This window comes from Lissotriton vulgaris, chromosome 2_1 (assembly GCF_964263255.1).
Source record: "Lissotriton vulgaris chromosome 2_1, aLisVul1.2, whole genome shotgun sequence".
NCBI lineage: Eukaryota > Metazoa > Chordata > Amphibia > Caudata > Salamandridae > Lissotriton > Lissotriton vulgaris.
Genome location: NC_141687.1, coordinates 1,303,055,325 through 1,303,080,867, shown reverse-complemented (window position 1 = coordinate 1,303,080,867; position 25,543 = coordinate 1,303,055,325). Strand labels below are relative to the sequence as shown.

General features: G+C 42.4%; 1 protein-coding gene across 2 annotated transcripts in view; it reads right to left on the bottom strand.

Annotated features, from left to right (window-relative positions):
* MGAT5 (alpha-1,6-mannosylglycoprotein 6-beta-N-acetylglucosaminyltransferase) overlaps positions 1–25,543 on the bottom strand; it is a 752,885-nt gene that overhangs the window by 195,102 nt on the left and 532,240 nt on the right. For both annotated transcript variants that reach the window (XM_086957066.1, XM_086957067.1), the window contains exon 11: positions 13,321–13,454. In XM_086957066.1, coding sequence (XP_086813192.1) covers positions 13,321–13,454 — 134 coding nt within the window. The remainder of the gene's footprint in view (positions 1–13,320; positions 13,455–25,543) is intronic.

The following is a 25,543-nucleotide window of genomic DNA, read 5'->3' as shown; positions in this document are numbered from 1 at the left end:
CCCCTTCACGTTTGCGACTGGCTTACCACCTACTTAGAGTAGACGTTCAACTGTGAATGCTTTGCGACTGCATTCTGGTTGCAAAACCTTCATACGCCCCCTACGACTCGCTATTAGGAAGTGATGCCCTTTCCTAATACAGACTCGCAAACCCTATTTTGCGATTCGGTAATAGGTTACTGACTCGCAAAATAGGGTTGGTACATGTCAAATGGCTCTTTAGCAGTCGCAAAGGACCAGATTCTCCATTTATGACCACTAAAACTTGTCATACATGTGGCCCCACATCCCTAAACTTCAGGAAGAAGCCTTGAGGAGGACATCTGACTTAATCGCTGTTGAATCCACTGAGTAATTTAAGCAGTAAAGACAATAGAAGAGCGCTGGACCCACATAGAAGAGTCCTGCCACACAATATGTAATTTTAGGTAGTGACATCAAGGGTGAATTTAAGCCATGGTAGCAGTAACATGGCACAACCTAGCAGTGCTAAAGAAATGTTGCTAGATGAAAAGGTTTTCCAGATCCAGTCTGGCTACTCAGACATTCATAAAGTGATGAGTTTGCATAAAGAAACATCACCCACAATAAATATTAGGAAAGTAACTTTGCCTTCAAGTTTATTTAATCTACATTATTACTACTGTAATGAGGAGCAGTTGATGTTTCTTTGTATAAAAGAGTGTCAATGTGTGTACAGAGGGGCTGTCAATGCTTATCCAAAAAAAAGAAAATCAATGTATGTCACTGTGCTACCATATTTTTCTATCAAAAGCACCCCACCTATCTTGCTCCTAGCTTCTGGCATAACTCAGCACACCTTCAGACATGACACCATCAGAATGATCATAATGGAAACAAAGTACAAAAAGAAAAAAGAAAAGTAAGAAACTTCCATTTGTCCACCAGGATTGCTCCAAACCTGCTCTAATTTAAGAAAGAGCTGAAGAAACAACTATTTAAAAAAATCTACACATCAATGAAGTGACAGCCTCTACTTTTAGAACACAACTTCCCCCTCCAATCACTCATTGATTATATATTTGCCTTTGACCCTCTGCAGGACTTTGTCTTTTTGATAGGTTTGCCCATGCACACATTTTGCAAGGATTTCGTTGTGCATACAGATTGGTGCCAACTCACCTGAAGAGAGGAGACTAGAGGGTGTAAGTGTGTATGAAAGCAGGGGCATGGGTCTTACAATGTCAGGATTATGGCTTTCCTTCAATGGAAAAGTGGCTATAGCTTTACAGAGAGAAGCAGTTGAACCATATACAGAAAGACTGTAGGCTCCTAGGTATACAAATATATACAAAGGTGACACAGTATAGGCAATGGGTGGGTTAGCCCTCCACCTGAAAATGGGACATAAAATGTGTTTAATGAGTTACATGTCACTGTATACTGCCCCTGTTTGAACAGAGGGTGAAGGAAGCGTATTACTTAATAAAACAAACTATTGCCCCACATGGACATATTCTGCCTAACATGGCAGGGTCTAAACTGGGGTTGCATGGTGAGCAAAAGAACAATGAATTTAACCCAGATCTCTTGACTGGGGGTGAATAGATGTTTTATTCAGCATTCCGTCCATCATTTGTTTGCATAGCACTTTTCTCCCCTAGTGGGATGGGTATGCCCAAACATGAGTCTCTTACTCACTGTGCCACTTGATTCAAGATAGCCTGGCTGATGAAGGGTAATACCAAGAAACCGGTCCCAGGATACTTATTTCCGGTCCAGGGAGGAATTGGCATGGCAGTTCGGTCTGGACTGGTCCCATGAGGCACAGGGTCAAGACTGGTTTACATATGGCTGGGTCTAAACTGGGGTGGCATGTTGAGCACAAGAACGATGGATTTAACCCATATCTCTTGACTGGGGGTGAATGTATGATTTAATCAGCATTCCGTCCACATTTGTTTGCGTAGCACTTATTTCAGTCAGACGTTACTGGTGGCCATCCATCATTTGCCCTATGGCTGTCGCACTGCCTGAAATGACCACCCTTATGCAAGAGTTTGCTAGTGGGTGTCACCACAAGACCATACACCAAGAATGTCAATGATATGCCACAGTCAACATTATGCGACAGGTGGCCACAGCTAAACTTCAAGGCTAGACCATTAGGTGTTATTCTATCCCCCACAGGGCCTATGTGCCAGTAACAAACACAATGTCTGACCCTCCCCTTGGAACTCTGACCAATTATTTTATCACATCTTTTGGCATATTCTCCACCAATAGGGTCAGGCACAACAGCCTAATTTTGATCATCACACTATGGCACCCCAATTTCAAAAACTCTCCCTTTATTCTGTACACTAGTGCCCAAACTCGAACATAGCACTATATTTCAAGGGCCAGTCATTCCTAGAGAGAATGACACCCTGGGGCTCCTGAGACTTGTGTAGCTAGGGAAGGGCACTATCGGCACACACACGCCCCATTTATACTTTATTTGGGTGTGTAGGTTAACTTCATTTCTACAGTAATGTCTTGCGAACTATTGAACAGAAGTGAACCACAAATGCAGTAGCACTCTGTAATACCAATGAAAGAAGACTGGAATGTGTTGTGGGTTTGTGTGACTATATAATACGATACAGGTGAAAATTCAATGCCAAGAATTTAACTAAAATGGAAGAAATTCTGGCACGCCAAAACCTGTTCTGAAGAGAATCTACTGAAAGCTCAGCACACACCAGCATCACGATAAATTCCAACGAGACAAGCAGATCCAGGTTACACAACTTAATTATAATGTGAGGTAGAAGCCACACTTCAGGCAAGTAGGGATAATATGGTTTTGACCAAGCTGCAAATAATATTGTTTTTTAGGTCGAGCCTAAAGCAGCGCACGCGCTGCTTGCTCGACTTTTAGTAAGGGGGTTTTCAGAGTGCTACCAGAGGCTTTTGCTGGCCTCAAGCTTGCGTACACGTGCGCAGCCGCCATGTGGGCAATTAACTTTTGCGCATCAGTTCGCGCTATATACAACTGAAAGCCCGCACCATTCCCTTTACACTCCCCATTCACCCTTTCATCTCACACCCCTACGTACCCTTTCATGACAGTCAGCTCGTCCTTTCCATTTAGATTCCTATTCATTTATGAGCAAATTTCATGAGTCCTCATGATACACGTGTATATACATGCTCGCTTTCACTAACGCATGTCTAAAGCATGTCTTCTCACGTCAATTATTTATTTAATTTCATTATACTGTGTAACAGTGCTAGCTTGCTTGAACGTCTTTACTAGTTTACTTTCCCATACTGTCACACTCCAAGAAGGCGCTTACACCTTCCGGGTGTCAGTCACTAATCCCTGTCGGGTCCTTTGTCAGTTTTCACGCCACTGCACATTCAAATTCTCTGTTGAGTACACGGGCGCTTAGAACACCAATATTTTCCCAATACACGCAGCAGCAGTCACGTAGTTGTACAGTAAGTCGTTATTTGTAAGTTTGAGCATGGTCACTTAAGCACTTATTAGAACCCACAAACTACTGGTTATTTGTATTCTACATCTTGTCTATGCGCGTACAGCCGCCATGTGGGTAATTAACTTTTGTGCATGAGTTTGCGCTATATACAACTGAAAGCCGGCACCCCTCCCTTTACACTCACAACTCACCCCCTTGCGTTTTACTCCTGCCCTTCCCCCTCCTTCTTTGTCTTTCTCCCCACACCCCGGATACCCTCCATCTGTCAGTCTGCGTAGGGCTCCATCTGCAACTATTCGAGGGATGAGAACCCAGATGCCCCTTCGCCCCACCCCACCCCACTTCTCACTGATTTTGCTATTGTTTCACACAGCACACAGTCACTTGTGCTTGTTTCCCGCCTGTCTTTCAAACTGTAGTAACTAGCACAGTTTATTGTAACACAAATATTTTGCGCATGCGTGCTAACACTGTTTCTTGTTTCACACGTGTGCCGCCTCTGTATTTGCTGCTCATCTGGGGAAGTGGGTGTGTTGTGGTGGTGTGTCTCATGTCTACGTCACCCGTGCGTAGGGCTACCAGTTGACTCGAAGTCATCATGATATAAGTTTCCCAGTTCGGGGATTTACTTTCACTAATCATTGTATTTAGAGGTGGTAGCTCAGTTGAACTGTGTATGTTTGTTGTTTGGCGTGAACTTAAACCAAAGGTTTTCTTCAGTACTCCTAGTCCTAACTGCGCGCACCCCAGTCATTACTTGTGATATGCATAACTACCCGCCCCCACACTATGAGACAGGATAAATAAACTTCAGCAAAGAAATCTCAATAGCATGAAAGAGGCTTGCATTCTACTGACATGCCAGGCCTTGTGTGGAAGGCAAGAGTGGTAAAAAAAAGGGAGGGCTGTGTAGGACACATGCACACTACTGGAAGGTTCCAGGCGGGGACCCAGTGTCCCTACTGTTGGGAAAGTGTTGGTTAGGTCTGAGTGACGCAGCTTGTACCAATAAATTGTGCTGCGCCACTGGCGTAGACTGTGGAGACGGTGTATAGTTAGTCACCCACATTACTGTGTCTTGCATGTGTTTACTGCCATCGCCCGCCAACACCTCAGGCTGGTAATGACTGGGATGAGGACAATTAGGGCTATGAGCGATGCAAATTCCAGGAAGTAATCGTGGCATAGCCTCCCTTGTCTTGGTGAGGAGTACCCAAACTAAAATGTCCTTCAACTTTGAGAAAATGAAAAGAACAACACCACTTACTGCAGCACTCAGTGAATTTAGTATAAATGAGAAACATATTCCATGACAGTATTGAAGTGAGAACCCCTGCACCAAAGTTCCTTCCATCATGTTCAAAACAATCAGTCTCTAATGACTAACAAAATTGTCTACAGTAGCCCAGAAGGCAACTCTACAAATCGATGCAAGTGACTCCCTGAATCTCTGCCAACGAGGCAGCAATACACACATTAAACAAGTGCTTATGTCCTAAAAAAAAACCATATATATATATATATATATTTATATATATCTTGCCTGTGTGGCAAAGTTGTGCATTGTAATGTACCTAAAAATAAGCTGCCTGGCACTTACCTGCATTGTAAAGATTACATGATAAAGGTGCCAAGTGGTAAAGACTGCAAGGTAAAGGTAACATACAATCAACAAGCATTGGCATAGCCAATAGGCCTCGCCTTTGGGACCTTATAAGTGTTTAGTTATCCAGCACAATATCCTTGGTGCAACATCAACTGTTGCATGGCTAAACACTTATAAGGTCCCAAAGGCGAGACCGGTTTCGGATTCATAATCCTGGCTGATGACGGCTGATAGCCAGAAACTGGTCCTAGGATGCTTGATTCCGTTCCAGGGAAGACATGGCTTGGCATGTCGGGCTGGACTGTTCCCATGAGGCACAGGGTCAAGACTGATTTGCATATGGCCATGCCTGAACTGGGGTGGCGTGGTGAGCAAAATAATGATGTATTAAACCCAGATCTGTGACTGGGGTAAATGTTTTGCCAATGTGCAAAATTCCGTCCATCATCTTGTGTGTTTTGATGATTAAAAAGCTGTCAATGTTTATGAGAGGTAGTAAGACTTTGGGACCGGCACTATATAGGGCTAAAAGATGTTTCAACTCACACAGGCATGATCGTCACACTAATTGATTATCATTCAATAAATACTAGAAACAGTGTCCCAATAGACTTTATTCTGTTTTCCAATGACGACTACTGTGGTGTTTATAACCCACAGTCCTAAGAGAATACTGCTCAACTAGCAATTATCTGTCAGAGGGAAGATAAAAACAGTAAACAAAATGATGCATCTGTAAGCACTGGCAGACCATGGCTGTATGCAACAATATCTAGTGGGACTCGGTGCCATGGGCATTTATAATAAAATATCTACGTGAGAAAAAAAATTATACTCATACAATCAACTGTATTTTTACATTTGGAAAGTACATAGACAGCCAGTAGAGCCACGAGATTCCAAATACCAATCCAAAATAATTTCCAAGTAAAACTGTGTAAGAACATTTATTTGAGGCATTTGTAACACAGAACAAGCATTAGAAAAGCCAACAGATTTCGCCAGTGGGAGATCTTTTGGCTTTGTCAATTTGTTTTAAGGCGTGTTGCACAGCAGCGTATGCAGCTGTGCAACATGGCTTACAGTAAAGAAAAAAAGCGCTACGACGAGGAGGGAGAGAGCAGTACCACAATAGATAGTAGAAGGACGGGGCACGCAACACGAGGGAAGTGCAGGGGAGGAGGGACGGAGAAGCAACACAAGGGGAGGAGGGAGGTTGGGGCAAGAGCTTTGATGGGGGTTAAGGAGCAGGATTGACAGCAGACACATGCAATCTTATAGAGTGCATGGGAGAAAGAACATGCAGGAGTGTGCATCCAGTGGGAGGACTCTGGCCGCAGACAGAAAACCATGATCCGTGGAAGGGACAAACACTGGATGCGCAAGAGGCAAGCAGGGGGGCGCTGACCAATAAGAAGCAAAGAAACTAGAGTGATGTGGAACCCAAACAATGATAAGTAATGGTAAGTAATGAGAGGGCTCCAAGCCCGTTTGAAGATTAATTGTGCTGTCTCAGGTAAAAACTAAACAAATTGCTACCAAGACTACAATATTCGGAGCTTTGCACAAACGGAACTAGCGACAAGGGCATCTAAAGCCTAAAACTCACTTGACGTTTCCTGCAAGCAGTTTTTAGAGAATGACAAACATTAAAATGAACTAGGCATCGCTAAGTGACCGTTTAAAACCACTTTTATTTTTAACTAGATGGCGAGACTTGGAAGGAAAATTAAAAGTTGTGGTTTGTACAAGAACAAAGGGGGTTTGTCACTACTGAAGTAGATATCGGAGTTGGCAAAGCGAGATATTTGAAAGAAAGGCGTTCGCAAATAAAGCAGAAACTATAAACTATTGCATCCTGGGCCCACAGAGAACGAGGGCTCAGCATGCTTTAGACGCAAGTAAAGCATCTGTTTAAGCATAAGTAAATAGTAACAAGAAAGACCCGTCACCTAACTTTTCAAAGCTGAATTCTCTTAATTGACTGTACTGCTAAACCTTCCTCGCAAATCAAGAACGCTTCACAGGTCTCCAGATAAAGAGGCCTCTTGTACCAGTTAATTGTGAATGCTTCGTACGTCCACAAGATTCCCCAAACTATAATGTTCTACAGTTGTAGGCACTTTCAGATATCAGCAATAACAGTGCACAGCAGAACACAACAGTTCAAGGAAACCAATTCTCCCCACAAAATTTGTAAATGTCTACTCCACATTTCCAGTCATCACAGTTCGTTCCAAATGCTTCACTGGCCAGTAGATCTCTCTGGTTGCAGGTAATTTTACTCCATGCAAGTCCATGCTTTCTAAGAGTCATGCACCCAGCGTGCAAGCAAACGTTCCACAGGAGACTCTGGCTTTAAAGTTTGACAAAGGGGGCGAGTTGGAAGACACGGAAGAATGTTTTCAGCCATCTACAGTAATACACTGAAGGCGACTGAAACCACATCTGAAGGTATAGTCCACTATTAATGCTCCAAAAAGGCAGCGTCTTCAAAAGAAGATGCTAATTTATTTTTGATCTCTTTTTAGTTTCTTTTTCTTGTACCATGGAAGTACTTTGGCATTTGAACACCTTTTATTGTGAATGCTATTGGCGCTATTCCAAAAGGCAACTTAGACGTATGGTTAAATTTACATGTGTTATTTACTCTTACACTTTTGAGTAACTTTACTACTTTTGGTTACTCATCAACTTAGAGTGTTACGCTACATAAAATTGTAGACTTACATGTCTCCACCCACTCAGTTTAGGAGTGGAGTAAAAATAATCTTTATTAAGTTCATATAGTTTCTACATGTAACTTACGTATACACCTGAAAGAAATCTGACCGACCAGACTCGCTCCTTCATAACCACATAAATACAGCCCATAATATAGGTTCGTGTGTGGGGGGGCGGCATATGTGGCTGGGTGGATAAGCTAAAAAATGTTCCGTGCCTTAATTCTAGCCTAGCGACAAAGGTCCTCTCAGCGCATGCTAAACAGTTTTCCAAGCCAGGTCAGGACACTCACTGCACTGCAGCGTATTATGATGTCTCACCAGAATTGGGCCTGCACCGCATTTCTCAACTGTGTATTTGGACCCCATAACGCGGACGGTACTGCTCAATGACCCCTTCAGTGATGATGTTCATCTCATTCCCAGAGAATGGGAACCCTTACTGTCATGACCCTCCGCCATATTGGGGTGAAGATTTTCTGAAGAAGTAGCAGGATGGAAGAGGATGGTGCTTGAAGGAATGGCGCATAATGACTCAAAAATATGCAACTTCCTCTTAGTATGTCTTTTTCTCGTTGTTGTGTAAAGAAGTCTCCGCTGCACATGTGGAGGATAGCCTCCACATATGGGCAAAGGCTCCGCATGCAGGAGGGAAATACCCAACATGTTCTACAAGAACTCAAAATATGATAAAAATGACAAAATCAAAGCAAAGGTGGTTTGTGTACCTAAAGTGTGAGCACTAAGTTAGAATATGAGTATGTTTGCCCTAAAATATGTGTGTTGTATGTGACATATGGTGGTTGCGTGTTGGTATTGATAATGGTCACAGTGTTTGAGAAATTGAAAACCTTTTTTACAAATTGAGCATTGCATGTTAGTTGGCGACATTATATGAAGTAAACAGAGTTGTCTCAGGATGGTATCTAAGGACAGGGTGTTACTTGCCCACCATTCATAACAGACAATAGACTATCCAACCACATGAATGCAGTAACCAATCTATCTAATCATGAGAAAAAAGAGTTTATCAGCTGATTCCCACACCTGCATATCCTGACCTCTGTTCTGTACCCCATCCCGGTACCCTGGATGTGGGCGTAGATAAAGGTCAAGATATATATGTAAGCGATGTGGTGATGCTGAACAACACTTAACAGTCTAAAACAGTATCACACACAACTTCTGGGAGTACACCAGTAACCCTGCAGCCCCTGTACAGTCAAGACATCTGAACCATGACCTGACGACCCCAAAAGTGCATTTAATATTGACTCGTACCTATGTGTGCCCTATTGTATCTCTGCTGAGATATAGTGGTTGAATGCCTGTCGGGTAAGAAGATTGAGAGTGGAAGCATACCCAGCATCATCTGCAAAAAAGAAATGGGCTTTTTTAACTAAGGGGCCCCTATTCTAATTGTACTACATCATGCCTATTTACATGTAATGTAATGTATGTCACAGTAATGTGTGCATACTCAATTGTAGTGATTATGTTTGGGATTCCCCCCCGCAGGTAAAAATACTGGCCCCTCGTGAGGTGTCTTTCTTACTAATAAGCCACATCACCAAAATCCCCAGCAACCAAATGAAGTGCAAGAGGAGACTGTTGGAAAATGTAGCTGTCATAGGTGCTTTGAGGAAAGACAGCATTCACAAATCAACCCCTGGCATCAAAGAGAGCCTGCACATTGATGGAGTGCCAGTGGTGTCTGATGTGATAAAGGATGTGCTGTGCTGTATGATGAGGTTGCTAAAGTGCATGTGGGTGCAGTCAATGGCTCCTAGTGAAAGAGGGAAGGCATAACATTTCTATGAACACTTTGCATTTCAGCTAGTGACTGGCATGCCGATAAACTGGTGCACATTTCTGTTGATGTACCTCAGTGCCTGATGTAAGCATCTAGGCTAGCGTACCTGTGAGATGCAAATGTTGTGAGAGGAGAACCTTTTGAACAACCCAGTGGCCGTGAAATTTAACGTAGCCACTATTTTCACATAGGCTTACACATCCTGGGAGCGAGTGGGGAGTGGTAAGTGAATCCAGCTCCCGCTCCGAGACAGCAACTATGTCCACCATCACATTAGGGGAAAAGAGGTATCTGGAAATGACAGCTTCCCGGGACATCCCAAAGATATTGATCCTGAGCCTGTATACCATCAAACATGCATTTGCAATGCAACGGTCTCGCCTTTGTGACTTTCTAAGTATTTAGCTATGCACCATAATATCCATGCGACCATCTGCACTCCTTTTTTAGTTAAAGCCCATTGCTATCAAACACCCAGTCTTGTGAAGCACTAACTCCGGCCGTCAGGCCAACCTATCGCCCAATTTTGCAACTATTGTCCACCTCACCACTGCATCTCCCACAAAACATTAGGTCAACTGTCTCTCCTGCTGAAGTCACTTCCCTACCACCATCACCACTTACTAATCCCACACTGCAGTCATATTCTTTTACATGTTTGTTGCGATTCTGTGGTAATATTAGCAGGACAGTACGATGAAAATACAGGGACACCTCTCCGGTAGTACAGCTGTGTGTCCTCCTGTTAAATAATGAAATGGGGCAGTTGTCACTGAGTTTTTAATTAAAATATGTCCCCAAGGCCAGTATTTCCCAGGTGGGAGCGAGTCCGATTCCCAGAATTGCTGCAAAGACTTCCTTCTTTCCGGTGAAATCTATGCCTTCCTTTCTGCACTTATATTTTACAATGAAAGTCTGGCAGTGAGAACTGCAGGTGCCTTGCGCTACTAATACAATCAGATTGTACACACAGCAGCGTATAGCACGTCTAGCACCAAACACATGTGACAGACGTGCATCTCCAGCTGTGAATGCACTTTACACATGCCAGACATATAAGGTCCATCTGTTGATGTAGCTGCAATTGAAGCGCATCCTCTTTCAGTTTGCCATTGCATTAGCACGAACGGAGACTGAGATGAGGGTATGTCAGTGTGCACGTCATCTGCATTCTGATGAGATTAGCACCTGGAAGACTGATAGCTTCTAAAAATCTGGAGCCCCCGTCTTAAATTGGGAGCGTAATCATGAAGTGCTGCAAACGCCTTAGTATAACTGCTTACAGCTTTTACCAGGGATTTGTGCATAAACAGGCACGAACCAAGTGTGCACCAAGATCTTGTCTCGAGGTCTCCCCTAGTGAGCTGGCCTGCATCTCGGATCTTCTCCCAGACCAATCCGGGGCCATTTGAGGCAACATACGTTAGCAACGGTCTCGATTGATTTGGGGGCCAGGGCAAACGCCGCCCGCTTGCTCTCACTAAAAAATTTGAATTAATCAGACATGACGTGTTTGGAGAAGGTAGATAAGGAGCTGGCAGTCATTAGGATAGTTAAAGTAGCTCTGTCGTAGTTTGGGGAGGCACTGATGAAGCAGGAAGAGATTGAGAAACTGTAGGGAAGGGGGTTGAAGAGGCAGTGGCGCAAGCAGTAGGGAGAAGAAGGCATAGGCATGTTAGTGGCTGGCTGAAGCAGGGGATATGGCACTGGGTGAAACCGAAGGATGAAGCAACTAGAGCGAGATGAGGCACGAGGAGGAATGGACCAGACATAACATTGGATAAAATATGTACCGAACAGGCAAAAAGAGTGGGTTGGAGAAGGCAGATAATGTGGCAGAACAATCATGTGGCAAGCGTGGGAAGTGTCAATTGTGACGGAACAAGCAAGCTGAAGCTGACACTAACTATAGAGCCTGTGATTGTGCTGCCTCTGCCCCCAGGTCTAGCTCCACCCTCTCCCTGGCTCCGTCCCCTACTCACCGAGCAGCAGCTCGATCTGTTGGCGTAACAATTAATTCTCCGCCATCTTCTAGGTCTTACCCCCAAACTCAAACCACCGGGTCACCGGAGTGCGCCACTGCAGAGCGGTGCCATAGAGAGCAGACTACAATGAGCGTCAATAGACAGGACCAGTCATAGAAGTAGACAAGGGGCACCCGGACAGAGTTTGCTGTTGTTGTCTTAGCCATAAAGGTAGGACAACAAAATGGCTGACATTTCATGGGCACAGTAGAAAGAGAGTACTACGATGCCGGCATTAACCAAATAGAGGATTACACACCTTCTGTCTTGCTAAGAGCCTAGTACACCCAATTGCCTTACCTTCAAAGATATAATGAGCATTTGCAATGCAAGAGAACTCGCATTTACGCGAGACCTAATGCATTGCAGGCGGGTGTGATTAAGGCATGAAAAACTGGAGTGGGAGGGGCGGGAGAGAAGGCACGTACATCGGGAGGGTTGGCACAAACGTAGTGCTCAGGAAACATGCAGTAAAGGGGCCAATAGCCATGGAAGGAGACATGGCTGCCATAAGGCGGGACTAGCAGCCTCTAAACCAATCAGAAGGCAGCATTTAGAAACAAAAAAGCCACAAGCCAATGAAAAAGTGGGCAGGTGAGTGGGCGGGGCTTCCCTCCCCTATAGTGTATACTGCATGCCTCGCAAAGCGAGCAGCGCATGAGCTGCACCGCTAGGCGAGACCTAAAAAAAGGAGCCACACCTACAAAGACACTCACTGACATAGTGAAGGCAGGAAAAGAGGCCTGGTATATGGGTACGGTGCTTGTCAGGGTTTGTCTGTTTGGTCCTTTAAGATTCTTCTCTAAGAAGTGATGTATTTAGTTTTTTGAAAAAGCTTCAGATGTAGACAGATAGTAAAAGCAGCAAGAATCCACAGACTACCCAGACACTCTCTAACATACAGAGAAGAGGAGAGTCTTAATACATAGCTCACTCTCGCACTTTTTTCTGTTTTCTAAGCCACTGTGAAGATTATATTTACCCTGAAAAGGCCTTGGGCTGGGGCTATGGCCAGCATTGCAGACTTTAAATTATGCATTGTAGTCTCTGAGGGCAGGAATCACCCTATGCCTCAGTGCATAGGACTGGGGGAGGGAAGATAATGATCTCATAACCCAGAGAGACACCATGATTTTCATTACATCTACTGGTAGGTGCCTTCCTGCTAATAACACTGCTAAACTGCCTTTTAAAGTTTAAAGGTTCTGGAAAATACGGGTTCTATGAAGTGGCTGAAGTATGGTTTAATTTAGTTTCATTATTTTCCAAATATGACGCATTTCTAGCGTTCAGATATGAATATAAAAAGTACGATGCTATCTACTCCACATGGTAATCTTCAGGTGTCATGTATAAAGCTTTATCTCAATCAAAAGCAAACGTAATCAGTTGCAATCTATGTACTTTATTACGACTTATTTGTGGAACTAATCTGAACTAGCAAAACATGTTAAGAAGCACAGGTCTGTTCACCTATGAGGATACTTCGGGTAGTTTCACATTTGCAAAATGTGTGCTTTCTCTAGCAAGGCAAGCACATATCATGTATACAAACACAAAAGTTAGAAGGATATTGTATGAACTGAGGTGCTTCAAATTATGTTTTTTGCTGCTAAAAGTTGCAATAATCAATATCATGAACAATATCATTCCTTTAATATAGTATGCTTTTATGAGTACACCGACACTATATACAAAAAAAGCTTACTTTCCAGAAGTTGTCAACCTTGCCGTAGACAAGAGACTGGTTCTGCCTTTTGATCTCATTGATGTGCTTGATGTCACTCGAATTAAGATGTTGCTCGACCACAAATCCAAGGAAGCTGTTATCTGGAGTGTGAGCTGTTGGATTCAGAGAACAACGGTTAAGTGGGCAGCGCAAGGATAAATACATTTAACAACAAGGCTATGCAAGGAAGTGGATTTCCTGGTGTAAAAGGATTTTCTATACACAGCTGGCACAGTACCCGTTGCCATGCAGCCAACAATTACATGATATTGCTGGTATGATCACAAATATCCATGAATCTGAAACCTGGATTCGTTTTTCCCGAGTCCCCATCATTGTGTAAATCAACAATAGGCTGAATGTAGGCATCATGCTTTATCAGCACAGCACCCGGCAATGCTTCAAGTCTCAGCTTGGATCATCCATGTCACCTGCTCTTCAATTTTGACAAAACCTCCATGAATACCCGGCTTCCCAAACAAAAACCCCAAACCTGAAAGTACAGCTCAGAAAGATGCAGCCTGCAATGGGCTGGAACAGGGCACTGAGCATCTGCCAGTGATATGTCTGTGCACAGCAGAGATAAGATGCTCCCATTATATTACATTACAACAGTTTTCATATTTCATTGACTTTTACAGCAGGAGCTGTAGCTCTGGAATACAAAACTGAGAAATAAATGTGCTTTCCGCGGGAAGCTAGCCACCTGGCAAATTGCTGATAAACCAACGCCAGGACAATATATCAACAAACGAGATGCACGCATTGTTTTAATGATCAACTGATATGATCCTATTCCTTGCAGAATGCTGGTTTACATGACAGTGAACAAAACCTATCTATTCTACAAAAAGTGCTCATGTCTGCCACATTTATGGCATTTATTGTCCTTCATACACCGACCTTCAACAGATCAGCCATTTCTCTGCCCTTCAGCTGCTATTGTGATCGCTGAACGGTCGGCCCGCTAGTATATGCATTTTTCTCAGCCACTTTCTGGTTGCCACCATGTCTATTTTTGCTTAACGGGCCTTGATATCCTAGCTTGTTCCAAAATGTAATGTTTTGTGGGCATGTGGAGAGGAGTGACTAAAGGCCTTTCAGGGAAGATGGACAGGGAAGGCAATTTACAAAATATTATGTGTTTGTAGTAGCTTAGCTACAAATGGGATAAATGAATGCACGCCTGGGCCCTAAAAAACCCTGGAATAAGCTAAAGGGTCAGCCTGTCTACGGCACCAGTTTAAATCCCTGTGTCTTCTAAATAGCTAGCAATCTGTGACAATCAGTACCCACTGGTCTCTGCTCTCAGATGAAGGTACTATGAGCTTTGGATGCTGCTGAAGTCTGACATGTTCCTCCTTGAGTGACTGTTGAGTTTCCATCCACTAAGCTCTTCACTGTTTTGGTAGTAACCTTGAGCCATCTGATCTGAGTGCTGTCGAGGTAGGAGGAGATGTTCTGTCCACCTTGAAATTATAGTAGAAATCATGTAACAGGAGATATATGTTTCAAGGCTCCCAGACATATTAAAGGAAAGGAAGCAGGACTTGAGAAACCCACAGTAGTGGTCAAGCAGATTGACCTGCAGAAGCTGTGGTGAGTGACCAGTTTATCCAAATTGAGTATGTCAAATGATTCTGTGTAGATACAGTTTAGTTTAGGGGTAAATTATGCAGTTATCACAAATGTATAGGTCAGAAAGAGTTGAGGGTGAAGGGGCGAATGTGGCTCCTCAAGATGGCTTCTGCCTCTGCAAAAACTGGGTTTTACCAAGAGACCTTTCCATTTTGGCAATCTAATGAGGTGCCAAGTTCATTTGTCATACAGGGCCAGGAACAGTTAAACCATGTTTGCTTTACAGCTTGCCCGTCCATGTAAACTGCTTTTTGTATTTGGCATATATTTAATTGTGGCTCATGGTTTGCACTTCTAAGGCCCCAGGCTATCTGCTTTATGATCTTACTGCAATATACAATCCAGGTCGATAAGGCTCGCATTTAGATGTGGACTACCATTTCCAGGCTTAGTTTCTCAGGCAAGTTCTGTAAAATACTATTCTCCATCTCTAGTCAGGAATCTACGAGTCTGAAGACAAACTCAATCCTGAAACTTTAGACTTACCCCTACAAGCCTACCACAAGTACCTGTCTTCCATAAGGAGTTGCACCCCTTAAGGCTTTTACTCCATACGGCATTTTTATGTGATATTTAATTTTATATTACAAAGCACAGACATCTGCAAAATATGTTCATTTGGGGGAAAACGTTGCAGCTTCTAAGAGTCATATTTAATTCGAGAAAATGTAGGGTCGACCTCTGTACTTATACCCTGAAACAAGGCGAGGACCAGGATCTACTTTTGGCCTAACTATGTAAAGTTTGGTTTCCACATGTGTAAAAATTGGAGCAATTGTCATGTAGGTTCCTTAAAAGGCACCAATTGGCAATGTCATAAAATTACATTTCCACCTGTATCTTCTGGGTAGAAACATAACTTTATGCACCTTCCTAACCACTTAAGTATACAGTTTTCTACACAGGAAAGACAGACCAGGCTGTGCAAATTTCAGTGCACGTGAGAAAAAGATGCGCTAGAATTTTTCACTGCTACATGCCTTGGAGCGCCCCAAAGAGCAGATCTTGCATTGTAACAGATGCATGGGGGCTAGTTGATCTGTTCACGGGTATCTCATTTTGCACACAAGTAATTCTCTTTGTGAATTAGAGCTTGCAAAAAATTGCACTTTCCTCCCAGCGAATGCTAGCACAGAACAGAGGAATACATTTTTTTAAATTAGGCCTCTATTGAAAAAAAAAAACCAAGATAGACTCCAACACTGTTGGCAGCTACCACGCTTTACAAACTTACTCCCACAATGAAACAAATGGAAAAACACGTATTCTAGATGAAAATGTCTGTATGCGGGTACAGTAAAAGGACAAACATACAATATATTCTTTGGAAATGCTGTTTCGCTCAAATATTAAATATACTCATTTTTGTGTAAAGGGAAAACACTTTTTGAAGAATTAAAGTACACAACCCCTTTTTTTCCTTGCTAGAAAAAGGTACGGTTTGATTTTCCATGATTGACATGTAAAGCAATGGCCATATGCCCATTTCGTAATTTCACTTAATGACGGTCGAATAATTACTAATTTATAAAACAAACACTATAATCACAAACTTAATTTAAAACAAATATTTTTTAAATGTTAACAATAATTATACAGATTTCAAATTGAAAATTTCTGCAATAAATCTGTAACATCTATGCTCAATGAGAGGTTTTTAAAATGCATACAGTAATTACATATACTCAGGTTTCGGGGTTTTGCTATTGGATGAACACCTATTGCCTCAAACGGAATCCGTATAAGTCAGATAGCCACCATAACGGGAATTCCGCTACCACATCTGACATAACAATATTTCTTCCATCTGCAGGCTTAAGGAATCTGAGAGTACAAATCAACTCAAATGTTGTCCCATCATGCATCGTATACTCTACCAAGACTCGCTTGACATCAAAGATTGTTAAATATTCGCTGTCGCACACTTTCTCCCAACAACCTGCCTTTTAAGATATCAGAATTTCATCATGAAAGCTGGGGTGGTACATCCTTTTGAGTCTTAACAGCCAAATAGTGCAATTCGCTCCCTCTGAGTGTAAGGCAGGCGTCCAGTCTTCACAAATGTTCGGGAAAGCTTAGGGTACTGGCTGTTTAATTATTAGTCCTCGGTCTGATTCACTTCAATCCTTTTTAAAACGAAGCCTGCCAGGCAGTGCAGCTGTGTGGTTTGCTAAGAACATCTTGAGGCACATTCAGAAGCTTCCCTGGGAGTGCATTCCGCCCATTGCTAATCATTGGCTTTTTGGTTTGCAACGTACATATTTTTGCTTTCTATTTGCTATTTGTTTTAGGCTGTCCATCTTGGGGTTGGTCTCTTTCGTGTCCCATACCTCATTTACTGTACCCTTAGGAGCGCTGCCTTTCTGTAAACAGGACTTGAAATCTTGTTCTTGTCACATTGGACAGAGGTCATATGTCAGGCTCTTTCTTCCGAGGGAGCTTGGTGGCTACTTCTCTTTCTCTGACTTCAAAGTGAGAGGATTTATGTGACAATCATGCTGGCTAAGGATGGGAATTATGGTAATTCTTAAGTGTGTTGAAACAAATATTTTAATACGATCAAAACAAGTCAATGCACTAGGTGATGACATTTCCACACATTATCCTTTGTGCGATGTATACTTGCATCAGTAAAACTGTCTGTGGAAATGCAATGATCATTTCAATTGAAGGTGTGTTTTCTGTAATGGCAGTGCTCTATCATACCATGCATACTCCACTTTACCCCACTCCACTGTGCACCATTCCACCCTATGCAGATTTACTCTACGCTTCTCTCCTCTCCATCACTGTACTCTATGCCAATGCACTCTACTATGCACCACTGCATACCCGGCTTCCCAAACAAATGCAACTTCTCTGCACCACTACACTCTACACATTGCGCTCTACACCACTCTATTCTACTCTGCACCACTGTACTGTATGCCACTGCTCTCTTCAGCACTCCACTCTAGACCAATGCACTCTACATAACTGAACTCTATGCAACTGCATTCTACAACTTTCTACTCTGCAAGACTGCACTCTCTACTACTAAACTCTATACTACTTTACTCTGTGCCACTGCAATCTACTCTGCACCACTCTACTGCAATCTACGCCAATGCACTTTACTCCATTCTGCGCCACTCCGCCCTGTACCACCCCACTGTACGCTATTGCACTCTACGCCAAAACATTCCACACCACTTCACTCAAAACAAATGCACTCAACACCCCTGTACTATACGTGTCAGAAACAAAATAGCCGCCTAACAAATTCATTCACCGTTTACAAAGAGATTGATATTCTGGCCTCATTTTCGTTGGAAACTGAGAGAGGACCTCTTGTTCACATTATCTGAAACACTGCTCATGATGCTGTCTGACTCGTTGGGTTTGGCGCCCCAACCCGCTTTCAGCAGTTAGCACTCTAGACTTTCAGGACTCCCCTCACTCTGATCTCCTCTTCCTTCCAGCGAGCCTCTGACAAAGTGCCCTTCAACTGTCGCTACATGAAGAGAGTAGTGTTTCTTCAGTGCTCGTCAGAAATTGTTTTTTTGACTACAATTTCTAATTTGTAGTCCCTACCCGCTTATTTTCTAGTGTGCACACTGCAGGTTGTTCCATTTTTTGGTGAGTTTAGTGTTCCATTGCGAGTTGGCTATTCTGAAGGAAGTCCTTGTTGGAGTTTCTGTGTAAATATGCTTATCAGCGGATTCCAGTAACGAGAAACTAGCCTAACAAATCTCTTCGTGGATAAAGTGAGTACGTTGCAAGTTTTATAGTGTATTCTGCAACTTCTAACGTTTTCAAAGACATTACGCCTTTTTGGTTCATGACTCTTTATCCTTGTTGAGAGACTTCAAAGGTAACAAATTCTGAGACTTTCTAAAAAGAAACAAGAAGGACATAAGAGACATTATACTATTGAAATTAGTATATATTTGATGCAGCCATATAGAGAGAAGCTAATCCTCGGAGTTTTACAGGTAGTGAATGAGTGAAAGTGTGAGTGAATAGAAATTGCTGAATTAGGAAATGCATAATTCTTAGTTGTTAAGATTTCGTTACTATAGGTGTCGTAGTATACCAAACATAAGAAAGAGTCCTAGTTGGTTAAAGTAGAAATAAATTTACTAAAAGGAAGTACACCTGACCCTGCAGGCAGTGTTGGATACAGGAGTGAAGTTAGTAGTAGCGTACTTCTCCAGCTTTGAGCCATTACTAGAGTGAAGGTTTTCAAAATCTTGCAACAGCATGCAAGGAGAATAAATGAACACATCATTCGCTACAACAGGTGATTTATCTTGCCAACAGGCAGATCACAGAAAAAGTTTACAGAGCCTGCAGCCAATGCGAAGAATGGAGGCTCACCATCACTCCACGCCTCAGAGATTGGGCTGCAGATGTGGGCCCTACTGACTAGGTAAGAATACTGGTTGACTCTGTGGAGAAGCTGTCCATGGGTGTGGAATCCCTCACAGGTTGCTACAGGGATGAAAGGGGGAGATAATCGAAAGAAAGAATGTGTCTTACAAGGGAGAGGTATGGCGCAGTGGCGAAAGCGGCTGACTCTGGAGCCAGGGCTCACGGTTCGATCTGTGACAGCAGCTTAGCTGAGCATCATGTGACTCTGGATAATAGCTCACTTAATCTCCCCTACGCCCCCCCAACACCTGGATACCCGTGGGGGGGGGGTGATAAATTTGCGCTATACAAAATGTGGATTATTGACACGGTGCAGACATCTACGTTTAAGGAATAGGTAATATATATATTGAGAAGTGGAGTGGCGAACCAACTCAGGAGAAAAAAGGCATGGCAGTTGGACCTAGCAATAAAACCAGGGATGGAGCCAAAAGTTGTGAAACACAAGCAATAATTACAGCACGGCATGTGGAGACTGGATCTGGATTGGCGAGCCAGATTAAAGGAGGCAACAGACAGTGAACGCTGGGGCTTCAAGAGGTGGGGTAGGCAGAAGGGCGTAAAAGGGGATATATGACTGAAGTGAAAATGGGTAGGCAAAGTAAAGAGGTAAAGAAATATACACAAGCAGCTCCCCTTCTCAGTAGGATACATCTTGAATTGGGAAACTAAAAAAATGGACTTAACAAATAGAATGGAAATACATTGGAGGCACAACGCAATATGCGGTGATCTGAAGGTGACCTATAAGGAATTGCTCATTCAAATAGGGAGGACAAAGACTGCTAACAGTAGTAGTAAATTAATCCAAGGGAGGGAGAATTCAGTAGAGTTATCACTGGATGCTCCTCACAATGCATATTCTGATAAAAAGCCTACAATTAAATTCAGTTCAGGGGTTGGGAAACAAGCATACAAGGAATGCAAAAGACTGAGAAGAGCAATCACATCTCTTATTACAAGGAATTAACTGTGACCTCTGTCCCAAAGACACAGTCAGCAGGCACTATGGCTACATTGGTTGGCACACGTACAAGCTAGACTGTAGAAGCCCTACGACAACATGAGAAAAGATAGACCTACCAAACAAGCAACAACAAGCATTTGCAATGCAATAGGTCTCGCATTTGTGAAAGTTAGAGCTATTGGTGTTGTAAATGACAATGTCTTTTAGCTATGTGTTTTGGTTTGGAGTGCAGCACTGTCTTGAGGACTTAGAATCACGGCCAATTTCATTTTTGGATTACAGAGAGTGTGCACGACAAATGACATTGCTGATTTGGAGCTAAGTTCTAGTCTCAACAGGAAGCTTAACATCAGGTGATGTAGAGCAATTGCCAGGAAGTTTTTATTTCAACAAAATACACGTATGCAGATCGGATCACCAACAAAGAGCTTTTCAGTTATGCAGATTTCCGATTTGAAATAAAAGGTAGCACCTTTAAAAACAGAACTACAATCTTTTTTTAACTTTTTACACCGTTCCAGACTCCTTGCCTGATGTTTCTCAATGTCAAAAAGAGGTGTAAACACATTTCAATCGGCTTGTGTAAAGATAGCCTGAAGAATTTATATTACACATTTAACATTTGAAGCCATCTGCTTCAACTTTTTTCCCCCTAAACTACACAAATTTAGAGACAAGGAGTCTGGAGTGGCGAGACAAGGTTGAATAGTTTGTAGCAGTGTTAACAAAAGGTACCACTCGGCTCCAGTAAAGCCAGAATTAGCATAGCTCTAAAGATCACTATCTTTGATCTGACAAGCATATGTGGATGTTGTTGGCAGTAGACATTGGTCCTAAATCTATATATATGAACCTTCAAGCTGGTTGGGAAATTTCTTAAAAGATGCACATATTATGTTTTTTTCTTTTTTAAATAACCCCTTTGGGATTATTCCAGCTATTATATGAACAAATCAGTTGTTAGAATATTGCACTTCAACGTATAGCTAAGAGTTTGTAGTAATAGCGATGGTAATGAGACGGTAAAATTATGAAGCATATATCATGTGGCAGGTAGATATGATGTCTACATATGCTTCTATCTGATAGAATACATGTTTTAAATGTTTTCTGCTATTGTCAGCAAATAACGGTTGTGTCATTCAGTAACATTTAAGGAGGATGTTTTATAAAGGCAAAAGCAGCCAGACTGTGGAGCTGGGGAATAGGTTCGATTCCCAGCGTCGGCTAAACCACTTGTGATTCTGGACAAATCCCTTATCTCCCCGTGCCTTACTCAAATGAGTGTGTCCTAGGGCAATGTAACTGGTGTTGATGTAAAGCGCTCTAATACCTTCTACGAATGAGGACTACCAGTATTTGTACCAACCTCTCTGATTTTGCATGTAACTGAGGAAGACTCAATATAACGCTGTGTTGGCTCACTTTAGGTTAATAACATCTTAAAACAATGCATGAAAGTAAATCTAACAGAGACAGCCCATTTTATTCAAGCACCGGGTATCATGATCAGACACGATCTAAAAGGAAGCGCTAACCGTAAATACAGAATTATATTTTTTATCAGACCAGCATGTATGCATTTTGTTGGCAGCAGATATTTAGTATTTAGCCCTATATCTATGTATGGGAAACTTCACCTAGACTTGGGAAACTTTTTTAAAACAACGTACTACTAAGTCCATCTATGGGAGAAATATACGCATTTACACCAAAATAAATAAATACTTAAATTAGGATTTTTTTCTTTTCTTTTTACAACAGCATCAGGATTTCAACCATTATATGAACATATCCGCTGTTAGAATATTGCACTTTATTGTATAGCTGAATTTGTGGAAATAGCGATGGTAATGAGACGATAAAAATATAAATGCATATATGGTGCAGTAGATAGATATAACAACAATCCACATTTGTAAAGCGCACAATCACCCGTAAGGGTATCTAGGCGCTGGGGGCCGTCGGAAGATTAAGCAAGCTATTGTCCAGAGTCACATGGTGCTGGGCTAATCTGCCGCCGGTGCCAGGGATCGAACCGTGATCCACAGATTCCGGAGTCAGTCGCCCTAGCCACGGCTCTACATATGCTTCTATCTGATAGAATACATGTTTTTGATTGTTTACTGCTACTGTCAGCGAATAACTGTTGCAGTCATTCAGGAACTTCTAAAGAGGATTTTGCGTAAAGACCTGAGCAGCCGACTTTGGAGCTGGGGAAACAAGTTCAAGTTTTGCATCAGCTGTAATTCTGGGCAAACAACATAACCTCCCCGGAAACTTCTTAAAAGAATATATATATATGTATGATTAAACACAAAACAAAGCAAAATTCAACAAAATAATAACCTGGAAAAAAATGTACACACCAGCAGTAAAAACACAGAAACATGAGAGAAAAACAATAACATCCCACTTGTAATAAGCACGTAGTAAGTCAAAACACCAACAGTAGTGTGAAGGAAGAGGGCAGAACAAAGTCGTGTTTATTTCAGGGTTGGCTTCAAATGAGTAAAGTACATAATATTTTACTTACACAGTAATAAAAGTAATAAACTCTTTGAAGAAGCAGTAGCTGTCTTTGATAACAGAAGTTAATTAGCTAAGGGTCGGCTTCCACAAGATAAACAAAAGTAATGAAATAAGAAAGACAACAGAGATTGTGCTATACATAATAATAGATAATACTGCACAGCTAAATACATGTTTTGAGCAGCTGTTGATCAACATCTTTTTTCTGCAGCAGAAGTCAGAGGATGTCTAAGGTTTTTCCTGCTGAAATAGCACATGCTTTAAAGGAATCCGGAAAGAAGCAATAAAATAAGTTAGAACTTTTTCTGGAAGGCAAGATTTTCATCTTCCTAAACACCAAGGGCCTGATTCGGAGTCTGGCTGTCCAGCCACCGTCTCATAGGCCTTTATATAAAATGCACACTTGTTTGCAAAATGTAGCAATTCTGGGCTATTTATGCTGCTTCGAGAACACATACATGCAGAACAACGGAACTAAAAAAGATGATTTTATTTTGAAAGCAAACAAGGTACCTTAACAGCTAGAAAAAAACAAGCATTTACAATGCAACGGTCTCGCCTTTGCATAAGGTAGAGCTATTGGCATTGTAAATGTCAACATTTTTATTTATGTGTTGGTTTTGAAAACAAATAAATAAATGGCATTGTCATTTACAATGCCAATAGCTTAATCTCTTGCATATGTGAGACCTATTGCATTTGCAATGCAATAGTTCGCGTATTTACGCGAGTTTGAGCTATTGACATTGCAAATAATGCGTTTAGTAGTAGATAGTAGTGATTGATTAGTAAAGTGTGAGTAGAGTAGAGAGCAGTAGAAAGTGACTAGTAGAGAGTGAGTAGTAGAGAGTGAGTAGTAGAGAGTGAGTAGTAGAGAGTGAGTAGTAGAGAGTGAGTAGTAGAGTGAGAAATAGTGACTATTAGAGAGTGATTAGTAGAGAGTGTGTAGTAGAGTAGTAGAGTAGTAGAGTGAGTACTAGAGAGTAATAGAGTGATTAATAGAGAGTGAGTATTAGTGAGTATTAGAGTTGTAGAGTATTAGAGTGAGTAGTAGTGAGTATAGTAAATGTAAATGTAGTTCATTTATATAGCGCTGTATCACCGACCGGTTTATAAGCGCTTGCTTAAGGAACCCGTCCTGGTATTCCCCTGTTAGATAACCCATTACTGGGCATCCCCAAGGTGAAAGCCAGGCATCCCGCTGCGAGGGGCCGTCGTGGAGATTAAGCAAGCTATTGCCCAGAGTTGCAGAGTGGGACTCCATGATTGGAATAGGCACTGAGGCGAGAATTGTCAGGTCCAGGGAAATTTGAGCCCAAGACCCGCCGAGGCGGGGAATTGAACACTGGTCCGGGCCAGACCTCTGCATCAGGGTCTGCCGCTCCAACCACTTGAGCCACACTTCTCCACACATAGCGAGTAGTAGAGAGTGAGTAGTAGAGTGAGTAGGGAGAGTAGTAGAGTGTGAGTAGTAAATAGTGAGTAGTAAAGAGGAGTGAGTAGTAAAGAGTGAGCAGTGGAGTAGTAGAGTGTCAGTAGAGTGTGAGTACTAGAGTGAGTAAGAGTGAGTTGTAGAGTGAGTAGTAGAGTTGTAGAGAGTACTAGAGTGAGTATTAGTGAGTAGTAGTGAGTAGTAGAGTGAGTAGTAGAGTGAGTAGTAGAGTGAATAGTAAAGAGTGAGTAGTGAAGAGTGAGTAGTGAAGAGTGAGTAGTGAAGAGTGAGTAGTGAAGAGTGAGTAGTGAAGAGTGAGTAGTGAAGAGTGGGTAGTGAAGAGTGGGTAGTGAAGAGTGGGTAGTGAAGAGTGGGTAGTGAAGAGTGGGTAGTGAAGAGTGAGTAGTGAAGAGTGAGTAGTGAAGAGTGAGTAGTGAAGAGTGAGTAGTGAAGAGTGAGTAGTGAAGAGTGAGTAGTGAAGAGTGAGTAGTGAAGAGTGAAAGAGTGAGTAGTTGCTGCTTATTTATCTTATGCAACTAACAACCATTGACAAAGCCAATAGTCCCGACTTGCTGTAGGTATGATGTTACCTGTATCCTAGATCTGGTTGCAATGACAGAAACAGCAAAGTACAAGTCTGGTGGCACACTACACTAAGCACATATTTTTGGCTTATGTGTTTTTAAGCCACACCCTTAATTACATTGATCTCGCCCCTTTGAGAGACCCCCCCCCCCCCAATTTTTTTTATCCCACTTAAAGCCCTGGCTATAAAATCAATTGCTTTTTGGTAGCGGACGTCTGTTGTTTCTATGCGCTTTAACTAAATAGAGTATTACAATTACACTGTCATTTAATCCTGCAACTGTACCCAATTTACTCAAAAGGATGGAAGGCAGATGGACCTAGCTCAAATGTGACCTCTTTGTATTCACATCGCTGCATCTTGCAGCAGTGACCTTTGAACTCGCTGAGCCACCTTGGGAACTTCTTGTGTCTATAGTTTCGGGTTTTCCGGTGAACCAGGATCCTTCTGCCGCCATGTGTCCCACCGGGCGGGTACTCACCAAGAATCTATGGCAAGTTCATGGTTTGCACCGTTGTAGGGTGGCGCCACTACTGCTCTTTACATAAGACGACACCAAAGAGCACTGCCACGGGGAACGTATAAGAAGGGGGTGATCTAGGGCCAAACAGCAAGGGGGTCACCTTGTATGCAA